Source organism: Ceratotherium simum, chromosome 16 (assembly GCF_057802395.1).
Source record: "Ceratotherium simum simum isolate JZ-2026a chromosome 16, ASM5780239v1, whole genome shotgun sequence".
NCBI lineage: Eukaryota > Metazoa > Chordata > Mammalia > Perissodactyla > Rhinocerotidae > Ceratotherium > Ceratotherium simum.
In genome coordinates, this window is record NC_141915.1 from 3,855,429 (window position 1) to 3,880,170 (window position 24,742).

At 41.1% G+C, this 24,742-nt stretch overlaps 1 protein-coding gene across 1 annotated transcript; it reads left to right on the top strand.

The window, feature by feature from the left end:
• Positions 1-14,075: 14,075 nt before the first annotated feature.
• On the top strand, positions 14,076-24,299 carry LOC101406468 (uncharacterized; the record flags this gene model as incomplete). The annotated part of the gene is made up of 6 exons (XM_087440240.1): positions 14,076-14,195; positions 15,000-15,126; positions 17,143-17,231; positions 19,562-19,700; positions 19,999-20,094; positions 22,542-24,299. Coding segments are annotated over 6 exons (2,118 nt in total), but the record flags the coding sequence as incomplete, so codon positions are not given.
• Positions 24,300-24,742: the final 443 nt, after the last annotated feature.

Below are 24,742 nucleotides of genomic sequence, written 5' to 3' on the forward strand. Positions count from 1 at the left end.
CATGGTATATGACTTTTTCCATATTTTTTCCTCCGCAGACACATCCTTTCGTCCAATGTGAAAGGTGGTTTTTTTTTTAGGAACAGCGGTTTCTATAATCAATCCGAGGCTCATGCATCCATAGACAACTGGTAATAATGAAAATTCACATGTGTGAGATAGGTGACTTGAAAAGATTCAGTTTCAACAAATTTGGGCAACACGTTCTTTGCAGGCGTAAGAGTTAGTGGAAACTGATCAAAAGGTTTTCCTCTCAAGGGAACATAGTTAGTCTTTCTAATTCTGTTATTGGACTGACCTACCCACCTCAAACTCAAAATGTCTAAACTGCCCTCCTCTTCTCAATGAAGATGTCACTGCCCACAGACTCATTGGCAAAAGCCAGAACCAGAGTATCCTCACCTCTTCTCTCTCACTGTTTATCACCGAGTCGTATTTATTATATTTCTTAAATAACTCTCCAGTTTGTCCATCTCTCCCTTTCCTACTAGTGTTACCCCAGTTCTGGCCAACATCATTTCACTAGTGTTACAGTCACAGACTCCTAACTGATTTCCCTAACTCAAGTTTTCTTTCCCACTGATCTCTTCTCCACTCTTTCTGGCCAGTGATCATTCTAAAGGAAGAATATAATGTTACTTTACTAATTAAAACCTTTCAATGGCTTTCAAAAACTTTGGAGAAAGATGACTTTTAGTTCCCACAAGAAAGCACCCCTTTTCCAGCTCCCGTTATCCAATGTGGCTCTGAGTATCGGAGCCTCCTGGTATTCACACCCTATGTAATATCCCCTTATGTAATTCCCTCCCCTTGGGTATGAGTGTTATGTGGGAGGCCCACGTAACAAGGAACTATGGGTAGCCTTCAGGCAACAGCCAGCAAGAACCTAAATCCTATCAACAACACCCAGGTCTTGAAAGTAGATCATTTTTAGCGGAGTCTTCACATGAGAACCCAGTCCTGGCTGACACCTTGACAGCTGGCTGCAGAGGACCCAGTTAAGCTGTGCTCAGACCTTCACCCACAGAAACTGAGATAACAAATGTGTGCTGTTTTGAGTCACTACGTATGCAGAAAAAGATAGTTAATACAACATCCTAACATAAATGGCTAGCTCCTTTCCCAAAATGCAACCTGGATATCCTCTGGGGGGAGGGAGGTTGTTGGATTGAGAAACTATTGAAAAATTGATTGGAAACTCTCTGGAAGACGGATGGCTACAGTTGGTCCTAGGGTGTGTGTGTGTGTGTGTGTGTATGTGTGTGTTGGTGGGTGAGGTGGGAATGGCAGCAGCAATGGCAGACTCCTAGATGCCATAAGGGGACTGCATGGAGGTGCTATAAGGAGTGGGGGTGCTTTTTAGTGTTTTGTTGTGCTCCTTTCTGTCCACTTGCCACATTGCCCTGGGTAAATCTTTGCTCACTCTTTCACCGTTGTACAGGGTAGCCTTAGAGGTGGACTGGAAGAGAAGTGGATACTAGCAGATACAAGTAGATCCACCTCAAAGAGTTGTTTTTTGTTTTTTGTTTTTTTTGTTTTTTTTGTGAGGAAGATCAGCCCTGAGCTAATATCCATGCCAATCCTCCTCTTTTGGCTGAGGAAGACCGGCCCTGAGCTAACATCTATTGCCAATCCTCCTCCTTTTTTTTTTTTTTCCCCTTTTTCTCCCCAAAGCCCCAGTAGATAGTTGTATGTCATAGTTGCACATCCTTCTAGATGCTGTATGTGGGACGCGGCCTCAGCATGGCTGGACAAGCGATGAGTCCGTGCACGCCTGTGATCCTAACCTGGACCGCCAGTAGTGGAGCAAGCGCGCTTAATTGCTAAGCCAAGGGGCCAGCCCTGTCTCAAAGAGTTTTATTCACCTTTCTCCCACCTTGATACACAGACACACACACACACACACACACGCGTGCACACACACAGTGAGCCAGATGATTACTGCAAAAAAAGAGGTAGAGATAGAGAGGTTCCCTGAGGGATAAGATCATTTGGTGGGAAGAGGGTGGTAAATGGGGAGTGGTCTTGCCCACAGATTCTCTGCTTTGAAAATAACTCAAATCCGCCTAAGTCCCCCACCCATATGTACATATGATTCATCTACAGTTTGTGCCCTTCCTGGTGAGTTGAAGGAGATATAGGAAACACCCCAGGGTTTTGGTTCCCTTCCCTCTCCCTACATTACCACCTTATAACCTGGCCTGGGGAATCTGGGCTCACAGGGAAAAAATAAGATATCTGAAGAGTTCTATTGCTATAAAAGAAAAACAATAAACCAAACAATCGGTAACAGGTAAAACAGAATTACTGGAGGTGGTGTAAGCCCTGTCAGTTGTTTTTTTTTTCTCTTTTGTAATGCAAGTGCCTGATTTAAGCTTTGATTGCTGAGACATCCACTTCAGAGAGGCATCCACTTCAAAGACGGCTATCTTCTTTTTTCCCCAGAAACTTTATTGAGACCATAATGTTTTATAACATTGTATAATTTCGGGTGTGCATTATTGCTTATCAATTTCTGAGTAGACTTCGTCGTGGTCACCCCAAGTAGTCTAATTATTGTCTGACATTGTACATATGTGTCCCTTTACCCCCTTCACCCACCCCCCACCCCACTTCCCCTCTGGTAACCACTAATCTGTTCTCTTTATCCATGTATTTGTTATATTCCACATATGAGTGAAATCATGCAGTATTTGTCTTTCTCTGTCTGGCTTATTTCACTTAACATCATACCGTCAAGGTCTATCCATGTTTTTGCAAATGGGACAAATTTGCCTTTTTCTATGGCTAAGTAGTATTCCATTGTGTATGTATACGACATCTTCTTTATCCAATCATCAGTTGATGGGCACTTGGGTTGCTTCCATGATCAAAGACAGCTATCTTGAGTAAACACATTGCCAGACACAGGACTAGATAAAGAGCCAGGCTGCCCCCCCCACCCCCGCACTGAAGCTCCTTTGTGCCAGAAATCTTGGTTGATTTCAATAACTGACCATTGAGCTGCTTGTTTTCTCTCTATTGTGCTTTAAATTCCTGCTCTTATGCTTTAAATTCACCAATAAAGAGGGAGCCCATGAAACCGAAGACTCCACCCTCGACACCAATAAAAGCAGACACCCAGGCCCATGTAGTTGCTCTCTCTCTCTCTTTCTTTCTCTTTCCCCACGACCTCGACCTCACTGTGTGGCCCCAGGTGTGCTGAGTAATTTCCAAGTCCTGTGAGTAATAAACCTTTATTTTTTCAAAGCTTCCTGATAGTTATTGCTGGAGGGCACCTTGCAATCATAAGAACTGTTGGAAAAATGGTGTCGATAGACTTGCTCAACGCAGGGTTGCCACAAACCTTCAATTTGTAAAAAATGTAATAGCTGTGAAGTGCAATATAGTGAAGTATAATAAAATGAGGTGTGCCTGTATTTTACTTAAGTATCATGTAAATGAGGCAAAATAAAGATACTCTGATTCAAACAAGACCTTGGAAATGTTCTTGGAGAAAATATTTCAGCAAGAAAAAAAAATATTCAGGAAGATGCTTCAAGATATAAAGAAATTAAAGGTAAGAATAATTTAGGAAAGAGTTTATTATCATTTTAGTAATCAAGGAGCAGAAGTAGTGAGACAGAGTGACAACAACTACATGGACATAACAATCCAATACTAAAATTTTAATGATACCCTTGGGGATGAGGGTGGGAAGTAGGTATGAGAAAGTGAGAGTAGCTAAGTTACTTGTCTTGATTGGGGGAGGATATACATATTCACAATCTTAATAAATGGATGGGGGAAGGTAGAGAAGAAACATATGTATGAATTTTAATAATTTAGGTGCAAGTACCAAGAGAATAAAAGTAGGATGTATAAAATTCAAACCAGAAGAAAATAATAGATTATTCAATGAAAACCCAGACAAGAGGAAAACAAGAAACAACAAGAAAGTATGGTAAAAAGAAAACACAGAATAAGATCTGTTATATCATTTATCACAATAAATGTAAATCGGTCAAACCCACCCAGCAAAAGGCAGAAATCTAAGTTTGAATTAAAAACAAATCCAAAATCAAAACAAAACAAAACCCCAAGTTGCAGCAATATGTTCCTTACAAAATATACATTGGAAACCAAAAAACACAGAAAGATTAAAAACCAAGTGATGGCAAAAGATATACCTGGCAAATATGCACTAAAAGAATACTCAGATAACAATGTTATTAATAAAATTAGATTCAAAACAAAAACATCATAATGGACAAAAGAGGGACATTATATACTTGTAAAACTCATGAGACATATAGTCAATTGTATTTGCCCATATTTCTGTTCTTTCCATTGTTCTTTCTTCTTCCATGATTCCTTCCTTTATTATGTTTTTGTTTGAAGAACTTCTCTTAGCCATTCTTTAAGGGTAGGTCTGCTGAGTGACAGATTCTTTTTGTTTCTATTCATCTGAGAATGTCTGGACTTCTTTTTCATTCATGAAGGATAGTCTCACTGGAAATTCAATTGATCGTTGACAGTTCTTTTCTTTCAAGTTGACAGCATTTGAAAATGTGCTACTTCCTTCTGGCCTTTCCTTTCAAATGAGAAACCTGCTGTCATTCAAATTGGTTTTCTCTTATCGGTAATGTGACATTTCTCTCTGCTGCTTTCGAGATTTTTTGTCTTTAGTTTGCAGAATTTTAATTATGATGTGCCTTGGTAGGGATTTCTTTGAGTTTATTTTATTTGGGGTTTGTTCAGCTTCTTGAATCTGTAAGTTTGTGTCTTTCACCAAATTTGGGAACTTATCTGCCATTATTTCTTTGAATGCTCTTTTATCTCCACTCTCTTTTTCCTCTCCTTTTGAGACTCTGATATTAAGATTGCTGGACCTTTTCTCATTGTTCCAACAAGTTCCTGAGGCTCTGTTCATTTATTTTCAGTCTATTTTCTCTCTGTTGTTCAGATTGGGTAAATTCTATTGATCTATCCTTAAGTTCATTGATTCTATTATCTGTCATCTCCACTCTACCATTGAGCCCATCCAATGAGTTTTGTATTTCAGTATTTTTATTTTTGTAATGTTCATTTAGTTCTTTTTTATAACTTCCATTTCTTTGCAAAGATTTTCTATTGTTTTATTTGTTTTGAGAGAATATGTAATTTCTTATTGAAACTTTTTTTTTTTTTCAAATGATGGCTGCTTTAAATCTTTGTCAAATGAGTCCAACATTTGAGTCTTCTCGGTATCATTGATTGCCTTTTCTCCTTCAGGTTGTAATTTTCCTGGTTCTTGGTATGACTGGTGATTTTGGATTGATTCCTGGATATTTTGGCTATTATGTTAAGAGACTCTGAGTCCTATTCAAATCTTTTCTTTTAGAAGGCAGTCACCCTGTTCAGGTTTAGCATAGAGGTCTTGGCCTACTTTTGTGGGCTCTGGTTTCAATGATGGTTTAAATTACAGAGCCTTTATGGTACTATTTTAGTCTGCTTGGTTTATCTGGTGCTGCTGGGGCTCCCAGTGGTCCCTGCTGGTGCCACCTGAATGGGTGGAAGGAACTTCCCCAGGCTGGGCCACGGTAGGGAAAGAGATCTCCAGCCCATGAGGAAAAAGAGTGCTTCCTGGGTCAGGCCCTCTACGTGGTGGCATTCCCTCCAGCAGTTCTACCCAACCACCTGGTGCCTCTAGGTGTAGGGGTCTGTGTGGATTCTCAGGTCTGGCTGGGATAGAGGGACTTCCTGGATCAGGCAATTGTTGTGGTGGGATCCCCCCACTGATGCCATCTGGAGCCTGGTCTCCTACTGTGGGTAAGAGGGGTCTCAGGCCTGGGGGGACAAAGAGGCTTCTCAAGCAGGGTGATTGTAGTGGCAGGATCCTCCTTGTCAGCGCCACTTCACCCCTCCCTCAACTCTAAGTGGGCGAGAGGAGTCTCAGGTCCAAGGGACAAAGAGGTTTCCTGGCTGGGTGATTATTATGGCAGAGTCCCACTTAGAGGTGCTGCCCATTCACCTGGTGTTCTGGATAGGGGTGGAGAGTCTCAGGTTGGTGGGGAAGGAGAACATTTCCCTGGCTGCTTATTGTCAGCAGGGCTTCCAATCAACGTCACCCACCCCCACCCCAACCCTGGGACACCAGACTCAGCCGGTGTTATTGGTGGGGCCCCTATTCCATCTGGGGGAGGAATGAGCCTGCCTGGGCCACCTTCTAATGCCAGGTTTGGGTCATAAGATGCCCTGCCACCATGTTGTTCCTCCAGTCCTGAGGTCTCTCTCTGCCCAGTCCACCTTCCTTTTCCCATCTGTCAGTTCTCATTTGTTATTTCTAGCATTTATAGTGTACTCAGCAGGAAGGAACAGGGAGAAATAAGTCTACACCATCTTGTCTGGACCCATTAAATACTTATCAAAGAAATGAGAGATCAAGAAGATATAATGACTGACAGACAAATCAATAATTGTGGTAGGAAAGTTTTACATAACCCCTGAGAAATTGATACATCAAGGAGACAAGAGGAAGGAGAGCTATAGAAGCTTTAATAATAGGATCAATAGTTCAAGATAATACATCTACATGCAACTTTACATGTGACAGAGATATGCATTATTTTCTAGCATACATGCATTATTCAGAAAAATTGACCATATGCTAAAACACTGAAGATGCTTCAACAAATTTAAAATAATTAATATCATACTTCTATGTCACTATATATATTATAGATTATTGAAATATAATGCAAGCCACATATATAATTTTAAATTTTCTAGTAGCCATATTTTAAAAAGCTTTTTAAAAGAGGTGAAATTCATTAACTAAATACATTTATTTAACCCAACATATCCAATGTATTTTCAACTTATAATCAATATCAAACTTATTAATAAGACACTTTACAATTTTGCACTATCTTGTGTATTTTATACTGAGATCTCACCTCAATTCAGATGAGGCACATTTCAAGCGCTCAGTATCCACATACGGCTACTGGCTACCATATTGGATAGCACAGATCTGTGCTCTTTAACTATATACAATAAAATAGAAATAAAAAATCAAAAGAGAGCTAAAAATTCTCTTTTCTTCATATTAAAAGCAAGAGAAAATATAGTACTAAATAAATTTTGCTTTAGAAAATCATGATAGAAATGAGGAAACAGAATTGAGTCATAATGCAAAAATTCATTCAAAATTTGTGGGACATAGCTAGAAGAGTACTTAGGGGATAAATATATAATTTTAAATACATTTTAGAAAAACTGGAAACAAATGAGCTAAGGAGTCCATTCAAGGAGCTAAAAAGAGGAAAAGATTAAGCCAAGGGAATAAGAAATATAGAAATAATAAAGGGTTAAAATCAATGAACTAGTGTACACAAAAACCAATAGAGAAGATTATCAAAACCAAAAGCTGGTTCAATGAATAGATTAATAAGATACACAAACCTTGAGTGAGAAGGATGAATTTAAAAAAGAGAGCAGATGAAGATATATAAAATACAGATTGAATAAGTAGAAAAAATTGAGACACAACAGAGATTATTAAACAATACATTTAAAAACATAAATGAAGTAGATAAATTTAGGAAAAGATGAAATAAAAAAATGGTAAAAAATGAAATCGAAAACTTCAATAGATGAATTATCATTACAAAAAATTGAAATAAGAGACCACACTCCAAATTTTACCGAACTTTCAAGGAACAAATCTCCTCTATATATGGTGTTCTAAAAATAGGAGAATAAAAAGAGATCAAGCTGCCAAATTCATTTTAGCAATTTAGTATAATGTTCGTTCTTAAAATAGATAAAGACATTACATAGAACATGAAAATCATAGACCAATTTTACTTATAGACATAGATGCAAAAATCCTAAATAAAATATTAGCTAACTGAATTTAACTGAAATCATGATTAAGTAGAGTTTAACATCAGAAAATCTAGCTATGAAATGTGCTAACTTAATGGACTTGAAAGGATAAAAATAAAATGATTAAATCAATGGAAACAGAAAAATCATTTGATAAAGTTCAAAATCTATTAATGATTAGGTTAAAAACGCAGATAACTTCCTTAACTTGATGAAATCTATATACCAAAAATCTAGAGCAAATGTGAATTTAACAGAGGAGCTTGGAAGTATTCTCTTTAAAATTAAGAATGGGACAAGAAAGTTATCACTGCTGATGTTCAATATAGTAGAGGATAGCCCATCAAATATACAGTAATAAGGAAAAAAAAAAAAAACAAGAGAGAGAGAAAGGGGTGGGGTTAGAATGCTGGAAGAGACAAAGCTTGAATGGCAATTACTTGAGAGGCAGTACAAGTGGTGGTTAAGAGCTAGACCCTAGAGCCAGACTACCAGGTTTGAAATTTAAAATCTTGGCTCTGCTCCTTGCTGTATGACCTCAGGCACATTACTTAACCTCTCCCTACCTTAGTTCTCTTACCTGTACAACAAGGGCAATAAATAATACCTGCTTCATAGGATGGTTGTGAAGATTAAATAAACTATATATGTGAGGATTAAATGAGGTCATATTAAATGAACTCATATGTATTTTACTTACCTATTTGCTGATGATATAGTATGATAAGATCATCTACATGGAAAACCTAAAAGAATCAACAAATCATTAAAACTACAAAAAATTAGATTTAGCAAAGTTTCTAGAGTCAAGGTCAGTTTACTAATATCAGCAACATTCCTCTACACCAACTGTAACAGAAAGTAATATACCATTCACAATATGTCTTAAGCTGGGTAGTGGATACATGGGCATTTGCTTGATTATTATTTTAAGCGGTATGTGTTCCTTTGCATGCATGATATTTATATCATAATAAAAATTTTTTAAGGATTTATTTTTTCTTTTTATTTCTAACAACATAAAAATAATTTGTGTAAGTCAATGGTTCTGTCATTTAGATAAGTCTTTGCTTGACAAAATTTACTTTTCCAACACATTATACATTCCATTTATTTGGGGGGGGTAGGGATAATTAGTGAATATGCAGAATAAAGAGATCATGATCCAAATATATCCATTATATAAATATGTGTGCATATAATATAAATATTAAAATCTATCAAATAGTTTTAGATCCTCCCAGTCTGAAGATATAATGTTATACCATGGTACAGTTGATAATACAAAATTCCTGCTCTTGCCTTCTGTTTATGCGCTCCTCCTTGCAAGGTCACCCCAGGCATTTTTGGGAGAATGCAATGAGGCTCTTGAAGCTACAGAGGCATAAACCAGACTTTGGAGTCCACCCTGTTCTGTTCTGCTCTGGCTCCCCTAGACTATGTTCATGGCCCGCTCAGATGCTGAAGAAGCCTCACTAAAGAAAGCCACTGACTGTTCTACCTCTTGGTACCATCAAGCCGCCAATCTTCCTAGTGTTAGAAGGTTCTAGACTCATGTAGAGGTGGGAAGGATGGCTTTATCCTTGCCACTGTCAGCTGGATGTAGAGGAATTCTTCTGCTGATTTTATGTAAAATCTCTCAACAAAACAGCATTTCAACTGCTAACTTTCACTACCTAATCTCTAAATCCCAGGGACCATTCTATCTCACTATATTTTATTTTATTATTATTATTATTATTTTTTTTTGGTGGGGAAGATCAGCCCTGAGCTAACATCTGCCAATCCTCCTCTTTTTGCTGAGGAAGACTGGCCCTGAGCTAACATCCATGCCCATCTTCCTCTACTTTATATGGGACGCCACCACAGTATGGCTTGACAAGCGGTACGTCTGTGCGCGCCCAGGCTTGGAACCTGCGAACCCCGGACCGCCACAGCGGAGTGCGCACACGTAACTGCTTGCGCCACCAGGCCGGCCCCTATCCCACTATATTTTATTCAGGCTCTTCTCTCCCCAAACCTCTTTCCTTCCCCCGCTGTTACAAAATAAAATTTCTATGCAAATCAATTAGCCATTATTTATTGATCATTTGCTATATGCCAGGAGTTGTTCAAAGAACTTTATATGATCTCATTCATTCCTAGTAACAAACTCCTAAGTTAGGTAGTATTATTATCTCCATTTTACAGAAGAGAAAAACAAGACATAAAAAGATTAAAAAGATTAATTAACAGTAGAGCCCAGATTCAAATGCAGGCTTTCAGATTCTACAGCCCTTGCTCTTAATCACTCTCAATAGTCTCTCATTACAGAAAACAGTCTCTAAGAGGGAGGCAGCTTGAAGAGTGCTCCCTACGTGAGCTGTAGCTCCACCAGACTAAGTGTCTTGATACATTAAGAGTTTTTTTAAATTATATTTCCATCAAGCAAATGATAATCCCTTCTCAATTAGGCAGAATGAAGTGAACATATCACGGGATTTGTGACTTAAATGGTACTTGGCTTTTGGCTTGAACATCATTTTTCCATTGGTGTGACTTCAGGCTGTTTACTGTAACTCCCTGAGCCTCCATTTCTTTGCCTTTAAAAAGGGATGAAAATGCCTCTCTTTAAAACAGGAATATTCTTCTTTGAGTGAAAAGACACTGTATATGAAGCAACCAGCACGGTATACAGAGCACTTGGAAGGCAGCCACTAAGCGTTAGTGTATTAGTTTCTTTCTATTTTTCCTATCCAGAAAATAAGAAAAGTAAACCATCAGATACTGTGCTTCACTATACTGCTTCTAGGTAGATTCTTTTCATAATATAGAGCTTAAGATGATCAAGATGATCCTACTCAAGATTCTAAGTGCTGTACATAATAAAACAATTTTCTGCGGTAAGTTACCAGTGAAAATTAAAACTCAATTCCATACTATGCTAGTTGCAATACTGTTTGTTTTTTCTTCTGGTTTGGCTTTGCTCAGGTGATCTGTAAAATACAAAAAGAATCTACAATGAAATGTAATACCTTTTTGGTAAAATACTACAGAGCTACTGCTTCCAAGGGCTTTATAATTTATATAATCATTTTTGTGTAGCTATATTAAAATATATTGTATTTACTTAATAATATTAGTATCATGATTATATTTGAAGTTCAGAACACAAATATCATTTTTAAATGGTTGATATAATGCCTAATTCTTAAACTCTAAGAAGAAAAAGAAACATGTCTAGTCTGTTCAGACTGCTATAACAAAATACAACAGATTGTGTTGCTTATGAACAATAGAAATTTATTTCTCACAGTTCTGGAGACTGGAAGTCCATGATCAGGGTGCCAGTACAGTCAGGTTCTGGTGACGACCCTCTTCCAGGTTGCAGACTGCTGACTTCTTGGTGTGTCCTCACATAGTGGAAGGGCAAAAATTTTAAGATACCAGTCGCTAGCTCAACAAAAAGTACCAAGGATTAACCTAATAAAGATTGCACGGGACAATACAATATTTACTAAGTGCTTACTTCAGATACAACATTGGTCAAAATAGAGGAGCTTACTTACACTGGAGTGGAGATAGGGAGACAGTAAACAAACAAACACATGGATACATAATATGTCAAGTGGAGATACGTGTCCTTAGGAAATTACAAAGCTGAAAAAGGGAGACAGTGAATGATGTTACACGGCTCCCCTATTTTATATCAAGCGTTGAGGGAGGACATTGGTGTTAAAGATGACCTTCAAACAGAGATTTGAAAAAGATGAGGCAGTGAGGTATGTGGACATCTGGGGACTGAGCTTGGCATGTTAAATAGCCAGAGCGCTGGAGCGGCTTGAAGGATGGAGCGGGGGTGAAGTGGTGGTGGGGGATAAGCAAAGAGATAGGAGGTTGGAGACCAGACACTAGAGCAATGATTTTTAAACTCTTTTGACCATGACCCACAGAAAACACACACACATTTTACGTTGTAACCAAGTATACACACACACAGAAACAGAAACAACAGTTCCTTGAAACAGTCCTTATTCTTACGCAACACTCGAGTGTTTTTTCTTCTTTTCTGTTCTATATCATTTTTATAAAATGCTGTTTGTGTGGCACTAAATTGATTACATGAACCCCCAAGAGTACAAACTTTGGATTTTATTCTGCAATGGGAAGCCAACCAAAAATTCTGAACATAGGAGAGGCTTTATTTTTTAACTTAATTTTTATTGTTAAAATTTACTTTATGGAAGCTTCAAACAGACACAAAAGTAGAGGACATAGCATAATGAACCCTCGTTTATCTATCACCTGCTGTCAACAACTGTCAACAACTTGCCACTCCTGTTGCAAGTACCACTCCACATATTTTTAATAAACCATTAGATGACCGACGGCTTTGGGATTTTTTTGGAGGGAGGAGGAAGTCCAGTTGGTAGAGTGTTCCCTGGGTTTCCCTCCTGGTTACTGAACCCAAAATTATAGAGGCCCCAGCATTTCTTCAGAAATCCTGGCACAAGGATCTCATGGCTGAGGTTTTGCTTTCTTTACAGCAGCGTCTTTGTGGATGCCCAGAGAACTCTGGCCAGAAAAGCGCTTGGAAAGACAGGGTCTAGAGCACAAGTAGAGGGTGGATTTACATAGAGGTCCTCCTCCTCAGGAGTGTGGTGGGTGGTGGAGGGGCTGTCTGAGAAGACGGAGTATGCACCCTGTGAAATGTGAAACAAAACGGGGTCACTTATGTCTCAGGCTTTAAGATGGAGCCGAGAGGCCATTAAGGAAATGGGCCTTACATACGTCCTCACCGGGCAGAACATGAACTTTTGAGCTGAATCAAGACAAATATTCTGAGAACGCTGCAAAGAACTCCTGCAACTTATCACAGTGATGGACTTTTGCCTCTCTCTAGCGATGGCCTTAGCAATCAATTATGTTTAGCCGAGATTAGCCTTCTGCCATCAACCCCAATTGACACTCTGTAACGCAAACCTCCCTCTTTTGCCTTTAAAAGCCCTAGCTTCTTATTCCCTAGTGGGACACTATTTAGGCTGCCACCTGAATCTGTGTACCCTGAATTGCAATTCTTTGATCCCAAATAAATGCCTGCCTCTCATTTTGGCTCTTTATTTTCAGGTTAACAACCCCCTTGACACCTCCTGCTTCGGGATGTGATAAAGAGACCCACAACTCAACTGCCTTCAGTCTTGTCCCAGTAGAACTACATTCTGACCTGCCCATCACGGAGAGTTAACCAGAATGTACCCCTGAGGGGCTAAATTAACTTAACTTGGATACATATAAAATCAATCACCAAGGGATTTGGAGGACTGTCATGGAAATGGAAAGTAGCAAACAGGAAATAGTAATTAGGAATAACGCGCTCGGCACTTTTCTGGGCAGAGACATAAACATCGTGGTGCTAAAAACCGTCTTATATATCGGCCAGGGTGGGCCGCAACTCTCCGTGCATCAGAACATCACACTTGGTTTTGGGAACCCAAACGGCCGTCTAAGGACCACGTGCTCTGAGCTGAGGGTGCAGGGGCGTGGGAACCGCTGAAGAACCGGCCAGAGAATGTGAGGGCGCAGGGCATCTGTCAGGATTCCTGGAGAGGTGCGGAACCTCAAGCGCGGGACTGTTGTGTCGGGCTCGCTGGAGCATCGCTGCAGCTCCGCTTACGCCGCGGGGAGCGAACAAAGGCAAAGCTCAGCGGCCGAGACCTCTGCTCTGCAGACTCCCCACTTCCCTCCCAAAAAACTCTCAACAGTCCTCGATGGTTTGTGAAACGCCCCAGTGGCTCCTGTCCACCTTCGCCAGGGCAGCCAACATTAACCTCTCGTTTCGGGGCCCCACGAGGTGTTGTTTCTGCCCGCAGAACAAGCAGGTGCCTCTGAGGTCTGGGCGGGTCCTCAGCTCAGCTCAGCGCGCCGTATTTTCAGGTCTAGGCACCGAGGCGGGCCTGACTACATTTCCCAGGAGCCTCGGCGCGCACTTCCGCTTCCGGCCTCCTTGTCTGCACCCGCTCTGTGCGCGGCGAGTTTGTGTCCAGCAGTCGTTCTTGGCGGTGACCTGACCCGTGTCTGGTCCGGAGAGAAGCAGACGCTGGACAGGGGTGTGTGTCCAGCAGGGGACTGTCAGACTTGGGGGCCTGGCTGCGTCCCACTGGCTTTCTCCCCGGGCCCGCTGATCTGGCCGTAATCCCTTCTGCTGGAGCTGGGGTGGTGCCTCACTCGGTTCGGCCACTTGACCCTGCCCCTCTGCTCTGGGTTTTGTGTGTACCCGACAGTGGTGTGTGCGTGTGTTTAATATCCGAGACACCGAGTCCTTTGCTCGGAAACAGGCTGAGGGCCCGCGCAGCCTTGGCTGGAAGGTGAGGCAGTTTGGGCGGAAGGCTCCTGGTGCTTGGGTCAGGTCCGAGACCCACGCACGTGTGCCCGTGTGTCCCTGCAACCCATAGTGTGGTGGAACCATTGTATAGACTCAAGCAGTGGTAACGTGGGAGGGCGTGGATGCAAGAGATTCATTCGTCTACATTGCTAGAAAGCGGTTTTGCTCGGGGATGTGACCCAAGGCGAGTCACTGAACTCCTGTTCCTTATTTGTCAAATGAGGTTTATTGTTCCTACCTTAGGTGGTGGTTCTGAGGATTAAGTGGAATTCTGATATGAAACAGTTCACACAGTGCCAGGCACCAAGTAAGGGCTCAGTCAGTAGTAGCGATTATTAATAGTAGGTGTCCACCTCCCCATTTGTACTTAAAAAAAAACTGAAGCCCAGGGAGGAAGGGTAACTTGTTCTGGGTCACTCAGCCAACTGGCACATAGTAGAAATTAGAACCCAGGTGGCCTCTCTCCTAGCAAGGCACTTTCTACCATGATCCACACTTGGCACTTGTGTATCTGTCAGGCATGTTGGTAACAGCATCTTCACTTGTTGCCTGTGATTGTGTTCCTGGGTGACTGTCTCTGCAGGGCCCTGGGGTAAAGGTTATATTGAGACCTGCCTGTGTTTAGGGCTTCTTGAAGACTGAGGGACTGCTGAAGTTCTTGACTTTAACCTTAGCTCAGAAGATACTGCTTCGGACACTCTGATGACTGTTAGGAGTGGAGTCTCAGAGAATGAGAAAAGAAATACAGTGAAAAAGGAGAAAAATTCAATCCAGGATCTCTTGCCAGAGTTTCTGGGAGAATGCTGGCAATTCCCAGGAAGAGACGTGGAGTACTTGGGTGAGGTTGCTACACCCAAATTGTGGTGCAGAGGCTGTGGTTGTGGAGGATTGGACCCACAAACTTCAGAACAGAGGTAAGAAATACAAGTGAGAGAGCGTTCTGCCATTAGCTGGGCACCTACGGTGTGCACACATAGTCTCATTTTAGTTTTTCATTATAGCAGCCTTGTAAAATGTGTGCACAGCATGAGACCTTGGGCAAGTCGTCAGTTTCTTCATTTGTAAAAAGTGATTTATGGAAAGCACCTGGCACATGGTGAGTGCTTGATATGTAGCAGTAATTTTACTATCATTCCATTTTTACTACCATTCCTTTCTTGAAGCTCCAAGAAAGGAAGACATCTCACCCTCCATACTCTTTCCGTTATACCAGATGCCTCTCCGGAGGAGGAGAGAGGAGGAAGTCATACTCCTTGGAAAGAGAGGAGGAAATGGGCATGGAGAAGCTGATGATTTGATTTGGCGTGACAGCACGTGAGAGGGCTCAGGTGCAGAGCCGGGGCCTGCATCAGCGGGGTCCATGGCCTTGCTGCCCAATTCTGGCAGGGTTGGGAACGGCTCACTGGTTTCCTTTCAGTTCCCTCTTAAGAAGTGTTGTTTCTTAAGGAAGTACAAATGGATGGCCAAGATTAGAAGGGCCTTCTATAGTCTATCTCTAGTCTGTTTGGCTTTCCCCAAACATCCCACCCTCAGCCCCTCTGAGTTCCCAAGACCCTGGAACTTAAGAGTTCCTACTCTTCATTGATTGTCACAGTTCACTACAGGGATGGGGCAGGCATCTTGGGCAAGTGGGGGCTTGGGAGAATGATCAAACATTGATTATACCTTTTGTTTTTTGTAAAACAAAGGATAGAAAGAAAACCCTATAAAATCTTGGTTAGTGTAGAAAATAGAATAGTAGTTAACTGATAGTTAAATGACCTTTACTGAATGCTTACTCTGTACCAGGTATTGATTTGGGCCCTTTATATGCATTAATGCACAATGCTGGAGGTAGGTATGACTATTATTCCCATTTTTCAAATGAGGAAACTGAAGCACAGAAGAAACTGGCCTGTGGCCATGCAGAGCCATGTTGAAAGCAGGAAGGAGGACTCCAGAGCCAATGTTCAGTGAGAAAGCATTGTAGGAGGCATAGATTTTTAAAAATTATGAAACCCTGTACTGCTTATAATGACTGAGGGCTTGAAATACCTACTTCTTCCCCCATACAAATCCATAGGGTCTTTAAGTATTGCTTTTGGGAGTGGGGGAGGGGGAGAATTAAAGAAATGATAAACTGTAGACTATTAGGAAAACACAGAATTATATATGGAATAAAATAAATAGCATGTAATTCTACCACCCAGAGATAAGCTCAAAGAAGTACTCAAAGTTAATATGATCAGCAGTTTTCTCCCTAGAGGCAAAAAGTCAAAATGGGAAAGTAAATCACGTGCAGAAGGTTGCTTGATGGGTGTGGAATCAGACAAAGGGAGTTAGGTGGGTTGTTCATTAATTCATTCACAACTCCTTGGGCTTATTGCCTGCCAGGCACACTGTGCTGGGTGCTTAGCATGCAGGGGAGAATGAGGTGACACACTGCAATTTAGTGGATCCTGTGTGTGGTGGAACCAACCTAGGATGGCTGCAGACTTACCGTGGGCCTGGAATGGTCGTCATCTGGTGGCTGAAGTTCCCTGTACCCTTGACTGCTGGGAAGGGCACTGCCTCTGTGGCTCCGTTTTCTTGTTCTTTAAAGTTGTACAGTTTCCCCATTTGTGAATAAAGGATTTGAGGCTAGAGATCTTTAAGCTTCCCTCCAACCCTGATAGTATGTGCTTTGTTTTGGGTCACAGGGATCCTCATTCTCAGAGCACAGGCTCAGGCATGTCCTGAACCCAGTTAATGGTCATTTCTTTCCATGAATTTACATTCAGTCTACTCTGAGGTTATCTTTGAAGCCTCATTACTTAGATGTCTGTGGAATCCTTCAAACCATAGGACAGCCAAGGTCAGAGGCACATTTTGTCATAAGTGGCTGTTTTTAATTTAATAGGCCTGAGATACATAACAATAAACTAGATTCCTTTATTACTCTTTCCTTCCAGCTCTGTCATCCAGGGACTCTGCCCTTTCCCAAAAGGGATATCTTGAGGAGGAGAATATGGCTGCTCTTCACCAGACAGCAAAGTCCCAGGTGAATTGGGGATTTTCCTCTTGTTCCTAAAATCTCATTTGAATTCCTGAAGCAAATAAATTTCTTTCTCTTAGCGTGAAGCTAATCAGCCCTATTAGCATCAGCAGTTTTAAAAGATAAGATCAAGTGGGTGGGATGGACTGCCAACAAAATGGTACCTGGGTGTTTCTCAGGTGTGTGGGAGTGGCAGTGGAGATCAGGGGGCTTGGCAGCCTCCCCTGTCAGTTGGCAGTCGAGGAAGGGGGGACGATGAGGCCCCTTTAGCAGATAATTGAGGAGGAGGACTGACAGAGCATGGCTGGATGAGAACCAAGCTTCATTTGAGACATTTGGCTTAGAAGTGCAAAGGCACATGAGATATCTCTTCTGTCTGCTTAGAATTCCATGGGGAGGAAAGACATGTACATAAATCTGTGTGGTACAAATCAGCAGATTTACTGAGGGCCTACTCAGTAATAAAGGGCTTTAGAGAAAATGTTGTATGAATTCAGAGAGTGAGCAAGTGTGTTTTACTGAGAAAGATTTGGTAAGGCTTTATTCATTCAACCAACATTTTTAAGCTCCTTTAAGGAGCTCTCAGGCTAATGGAAGCAGTGAGCTTTGAAGTGGGCCCTGAAGGATGAGTAGATTTTTGAGAAGAAAGATTTGAGAAGTCAGTGACATAAATGGCTTAGAATTGAGGAGAAATACTCCCTCCTCTGAAACAGGAAAAAAGGAAGTACATTGAAATCATGGAGGTACTGTCCTACAGAAACTTAAGAGGCTCCTGATCTGTTTGCCACATACTAATAATGACAACCAAAGTTCTTTCCTAGATATAATTATCAAGCTTGGTATATTTCTTAGTTCCTTATTTATCATGTTTCTTTCTTAACTTAATGAAAGTAACCTTAAGGCCAGCTGAACAGTAGGCTTGGATGGGAAGGTCATATCTTTTTTTTTGTGTGTGAGCAAGATCAGCCCTGAGCTACCATCCACACCAATCCTCCTCTTGTTGCTGAGGAAGACCGGCCCTGGGCTAACATCTGTTCCCATCTTCCTCCACTTTATGTGGGACGCTGCCACAGCATGGCCTGACAAGCAGTGCGTTGGTGCGTGCCCGGGATCCAAACCCGGGCCGCCAGCAGCGGAGCGCGCGCACTTAACCGCTGCGCCTTGGGGCCGGCCCGGTCATATCCTTAATCTGATCTTTTTTACAGAGCTAAATCACTTTGTTTAGCTGAGAAGTTTTAATGGACTTTTGTTGCTTTTAGACTTGTTTCCTACGGTATGAGATCTAGAAACAGTTTGCTTTTTCAACTGTGTTTCCAACCAAACTTCTGGACTCTGTGTTCCATTTTATTTCAGCTTGAAAATTGGCAAATTCTTTCCTGAGCCCAACTCTTTCTTTCTTTGCCAAATATATCCAGGAGTGTCCTTTGCAAACTAGCATTCTGGCTCTTTCCAACCTATTCCCCTAGAGCTACGGGCTCAGTGAGCATTTGTTCTGCCTTCACAGTTACTCATTATTTTGTCACTGTATATCAAGAGTCTACATCATTCCAGCCTTAACTATCCATTTCCTTGAAACCTGCCACCTGATTTTCAAGCCAGTGTCACTCGTATATTTTAGGTTTTTGTCATGATACCGTCCACTTCTAGGTGCTAATTTCTGAATTAGGGTTGGATAACTTATAACTAGTTTAACCAATAGACCCAAAATGTATAATGGCCCCAATAAAATAGAAGTTTATTTCTTGTTCTTGTAACCATATGACTGGGTCAGCAGGTTGATAGGGTGGCCATTCAGGGCCTTGATCTCTCTGAAGCCTTAGTATCCTTACCATATGGCTCTCAGACTCACTTTTGGGGTCATCTCCACATCAGCCATCCAGAAGGGGAAAGGGAAAACAACGTGGAGGAATGTATGCTTGCATTCCTTCTGCTTGCATTCCATTGGCTAGAACTCAGTCACATGGCCACATCTAACCGCAAAGGAGCTTGGGAAATGTTTGCCTACCTAGAAAGGTGAGGAGGAAGTGTACTTTAGTGAGCAGTTAGCAGATTCTGCCACTCTCCTCAAACATTTAGGTTATTTAGGACTATTTTGCTATTGTAAGTTATAAATAGATAAGAATCTTTGTTTATAATCCTTTTCCCATATCTCTGATCATTTTCTTATAAATGGATTCTAGATGTAAAATTGCTATGTCAAAAGGGTATACACATTTTAAGACTCTTAACATACAAGTCAATAAAATCTTGTCTTTGACACTATGAACACTGTTGGATCTATTTCCTCCCGGCCCATCAATCTCCTCTAATTCTGCCTCATTCAACCTTGTCTTCAGAGGCTGTTTCAGGGCTTTGTGTCGTTCAAGGATGTGGCTGTGAACTTCACTGAGGAAGAATGGAGAGAACTGGACCCTGCGCAGAGAGTCCTGCACAGGGAGGTGATGCTAGAGAACTATAGGAACCTGGTTTCCTTGGGTAAGGTTGAGTCCTCCCACTCAGGGTACCCTTTCGGGCTGCCTTTGCTTTCTAAAGATTCCCTTGCTCCTATTAGGAGAAAATAACAAATGAGGTTTTGGTTATTTTTTTTTCTCCAGAATCCAGAGCAGATCCTTAAACTACTTCTCACCCTACTTGGGTAGAAAATATTCACTTGCTTTTGACAGTTAGTTACCCTGTTTTCTGCTCTCGAAAACGCAACAGAGTGGGACTGAGAATGGGGCGGTCCTTTGTCTTTTGAACTTAAAATCACATTCGGTTTCTTTCCCTTGAGTAGGATTTCCATTTTCTAAACCTGATGTCACCTCCCAATTGGAACAAGTGGTAAATCCACGGATGCAGGAGGGAGCAGTGCTAAGCAGCAGCTCTACACGTAAGTGAGAACAAGGCAGGTAACATCTTTGGAAATATGAGTTAGGGATCCTTCTCCAAATCCTCTAGGCCCTTAGAAAATGTTGATGCCCTACTCTCATCTTCACTTGGATGTGTCAGAGTCCTGATAGTCTACCTCTCTCCTTCTTCCTAGACTCAAGGAAGGGGTACTTCCTCCTTAATGTTGTAACCCTAACACTTGATCCAGAGATCCCTGTTGTGCCCTGCCCCAGGCATTTTATATGGTCATTTCCTTCTCCTGTCTAGTTGCTGGAGTCTCTCATTCATATACTTTGTCTTCATCATACCTAGTTTTTTCCTATCTAAAAAATATGAAGAGAATGAAAGAATTTGAATGTAATTTTAAGGGATGTAATTTTATATCCAATTTTAAGGATGTAAAATTGACAGAATTTGCTGAGTGTATGTGGGAGGTAAGGGAGTAACAGACAAAGATAATTCCCAGGTTTCTGGCTCGGATATGTAGGTGGATGGAAGTTCTCTTCCCTGAGATGGAGAACACAGGAGAAGTAGCAAGTTTGGAGGGTGGAAGATGAATTCCATTTATCCTAAGTTGTTTGAAGTGTCTATGGCAGGTCTAAACCAGTGGTTCTCAACCAGGGGCAGTTTTGCCCCCAGGGAACATTTGGCATTGTTTAAAGATTGGGAGGATGCTATAGGCCTCTAGTGGATAGAGGCCAAGGATGCTGCTAAACATCCTACAATGCACAAGACAGCCCTTCACACAAGGCCTTGCTTGCCAAAATGTCAATTGTGCTGCAGTTGAGAAGCTCTGGTGTAAATGGAGATATTTGGAAGGTAGATGAATATAAGGAGGATATGTCAAATGGATCTTGGTGAAGGAAGAGATCTTAGCTGGTGGTACAGATTTGAGAATCATCTGAGAATATGGTAATTGAAGTCTTGGGAGTGGATGAGATCACCCATAGAGCGTGAAAAGAGTTGCAAGAGAGCCTAGAAGCCTAATGAACATACACATTTAAGTATCTGTCATATATCTATATATCTATATCTATATATGTATATATCTATATATATCACTTGTGTACTTTTTCAAAGGTAAACACATAGGGAAAAAAACTGGTGCCAAAAATAATAAAATGGTAATAATTTTTAATAATGGATAATGGCAGTAGAGGTATGTTATATAAATTTCTGTATTTTAAAAATTTATTGATATAAATAAATGAAAGAGAATTCAAAAGGGATAATAAGAAGGGGTGGCCAGAGTGAGGAGGAAACCAGGTCAGATTAATTGTCATAGAAGTCAATAGAAGAGAGCATTTCAGAGGGAGGGAAGGGACTCATAGTGTTATATGCTAGAAAGGTGAAGTGAAAAAGACCTGGAAAGTGTCCATTGGACTTAACATTAATAGGTTGCTCCTCCTTTTTGGCTAACCTAATGGTGGATTAGTCCCCCTGCTACAGTTTTTGTCCTCTGCTTAACTTCCGTTGCTGTCTTTTAACTTTTCTTTTCCTACATTATATAAGGTTGTCAAATCCACCTACTAAGATTACTTTCAAAATAGTCGTCAACTTACCAAGACATATGTGCTATGTTTCTTTTACCCATAATAAAGTTGCAAGAGTACTTACAAGATCCCCAATGATACAGTTCCGACTTTACAACAATTAAAAAGTATATCATGTGTAGTTTACCCATAATAAACCTGAATAAACCTCCTACCTACTACTGGTAGTAGGTCTAATCCCCTGATCCTTCCAACATTTCTGCATTCTCCTGAACTTTGACCTCTTAAAGTCTTTGGTGTGTGTGTGTGTGTGTGTGTGTGTGTGTGTGTGTGTGTTTTGGGAGGCTCAGAGAGAAGAAAAAAAGTGGAGGCTGAAGGAAATCTCTGGCAAATGGTGAACATTCATGGTAGCAAAGGAAAATACGGGAAATGATCTTATTGAATCTGATAGCAACCTCAGTAGTAATCAAGGAGATTTTCTGGAGGACTGTGCCAGTGGGAGTGGAAGATGTAGGCATTGAAGGATGACCTGAGCTGGGGTGAACTCCAGACAGGGGGTGAAGGAGGGGGTAGTATCAAAAGCCAAGGAAGATTCCAGTGGTTCAGAGGCTGGGAGCAGTTGCCACTCCTGTGTACAGTACTGATCATTCCCCAGTTGACAGCTCTCTAACACCTTGTTTTATAGTATTCATCATGCTTGAAGTTATTTAATTAATACCTTTCTTCCCCAGTAGACTATACATTTCAAAAGAGCTGGTACTGTATCTGCTGTGTTTATCATTGAATCTTAACCCATAACACAATGCCTAGCTTATAATAGGTATTCAATGAATTATTTGTTGACTGCTTGGTTTACATTTATGACTAATGGTGTTTATGCAATTATTATTTCATTCCTGCTTTAGCCATTTCCCACAGTCTAGTGCAGAGAACATTTTTACTTTTCCTCCCCCAGACTTGGAGACCAGAAAGTCAAAACCAAAGAAAGTATTTTCTGAAGAAGAATCATACCAGGGGATAAATATGGAGAGAAGCACAGAGGCTGATGCAAGGACCGCCAGTCTGAAAGAGGCCTGGGGATGTACAGAGATCAGAGAGGGTGCTCAAGATAGACTCTGGGAAGAAGGAACAGTTACCTGCAAGAAAAGAACTTCTATAGCAGATGGGAGCCCCAAATGTGTTGAATTTGGCAGACATGTTAGTCTGAAGTCAGACTTTGTTATACAACCAAGACATTCTAAAGAAGAGAGGCTTTATACACATGATGCTCAGGGAAAGAGCTTCAAACAGAATTCAAAATTAGCCAGACATGAGAAAGACAGCACAAATGAAAAAGTTCTTTGGTGTAATGAGTGTGGTAGAATCTTCAGCGATTACTCAGTTTATATTCAACATTGTATAGTTCATACTGGAGAGACAGATTTGGAATGTAATCAATATGAGAGTGCCTTTGGTCATGATGAACACCACACTGAACATCAGAAAACTAATATTAGAGAGAAGACTTATGAAGATAGAAAAGCCTGTAACTGGAACGCATACCTTACCAAACATCATCAGAATGTTCCTAGTGGGAAGGAACATAATGTGTGTGAAAGAGCCTTAATTCAGAACACACCATTTATTCAACATCAGAGAATCCAGAGTGCAGAGAAACTTTATGATTGTAGTCAATGTAGAAAAACTTTCAGTAATTATTCAGCACTTACAATACATCAGAGAATTCATACTGGGGAGAAATCATATGAATGCAATGAATGTGGGAAAGCCTTTAATCACAGCTCATCTCTTATTCAACACCAGAGAATCCATACTGGAGAGAAACCCCACGAATGTAATAAATGTAGTAAAGTCTTCAGTCACAATTCATCCTGTTTTGAACATCAGTTTATTCATACTGGAGAGAAGCCCTATGAATGCAATGAATGTGGGAAAGCCTTTAGTCACAACTCTTCCCTTATTGTCCATCACTTTATTCACACTGGAGAGAAACCCTATGAATGTAGTGAATGTGGCAAGGTCTTTAGTCAGAGCTCACACCTCTATCAACATCAGAGAACTCACACTGGAGAGAAACCTTATACCTGTAATGACTGCCGGAAAGCCTTTAGTGATCGATCAGCCCTTATTCGACATCAGAGAACTCATACTGGAGAAAAACCCTACAAGTGTGGAGAATGTGGTAAAGCCTTCAGTCAGAGCTCAACTCTCACAAAACATACAAAAATCCACACTGGAGAGAAACCCTACACCTGTAAAGATTGTGGGAAAGCCTTCAGTCAGAGTTCATCCCTCACTCAACATCAGAGGGTTCATACTAGAGAGAAACCATTTGAATGTCATGAGTGTGGGAAAGCCTTCAGTAGAAGTGCCCATCTTACTCAGCATCAGAGGATTCACACAGGAGAGAAACCTTGTGAGTGTAATGAATGTGGCAGAGCTTTCAGGTGTAGTTCAGCCCTCATTAGGCATCAGAGACTTCACAGTGGAGAATCACTCTGAATGTGTGGATGTATTCATTCAGACTCTTCACTTTGTTAAATACCATGCTTTCATTGGTTGTTACAGTGGTCACACTTTTTTATTTTGAGGGTTGAAAATGCCCTCCCCCCACTTTCTCCTGCAAAGTATTAGCTGCCAGAATACCACAAATCCAAGTGAAGAAACACTTGAGTCTGAAATCTGGAATAGCCCAAGATACTCTAAACATCAATCTTTGTGTGTGTGTCTGTGTATGTGTGTGTGTGTGTATTTTTATCCATACCTGACAATGTCTAGCGTCACCATGAAGTGATTTCATTTTTTCCTGGCCCCAGGAATAGGCTGTTCCAACATGCCAAGGAATTCCAGTTGTTCACAATTGAGCTCTTTGCCCCTTCTTGTGCTGATTGGAATAGTGCCATGTCCAAACTAGAGAAACTCATGGTTGATTGTATATCATAATACCACCTTCCTATAAATCTTTGTCATAATACACAGTCATTCCTACCCCCAGCATCTCCCCTCCTGTGGACAGCTATTGTCTTCTTTACCTTGTCCCAGTTTTTTGTGATCACCCTACAGAGGCGAGATGGACTCCCTCTCAATTAATAGGCCAGTTGTTGAGACTGATGACACTTCACACACTGAGAGAATTTGAAAGAAAGTATTGCTCAT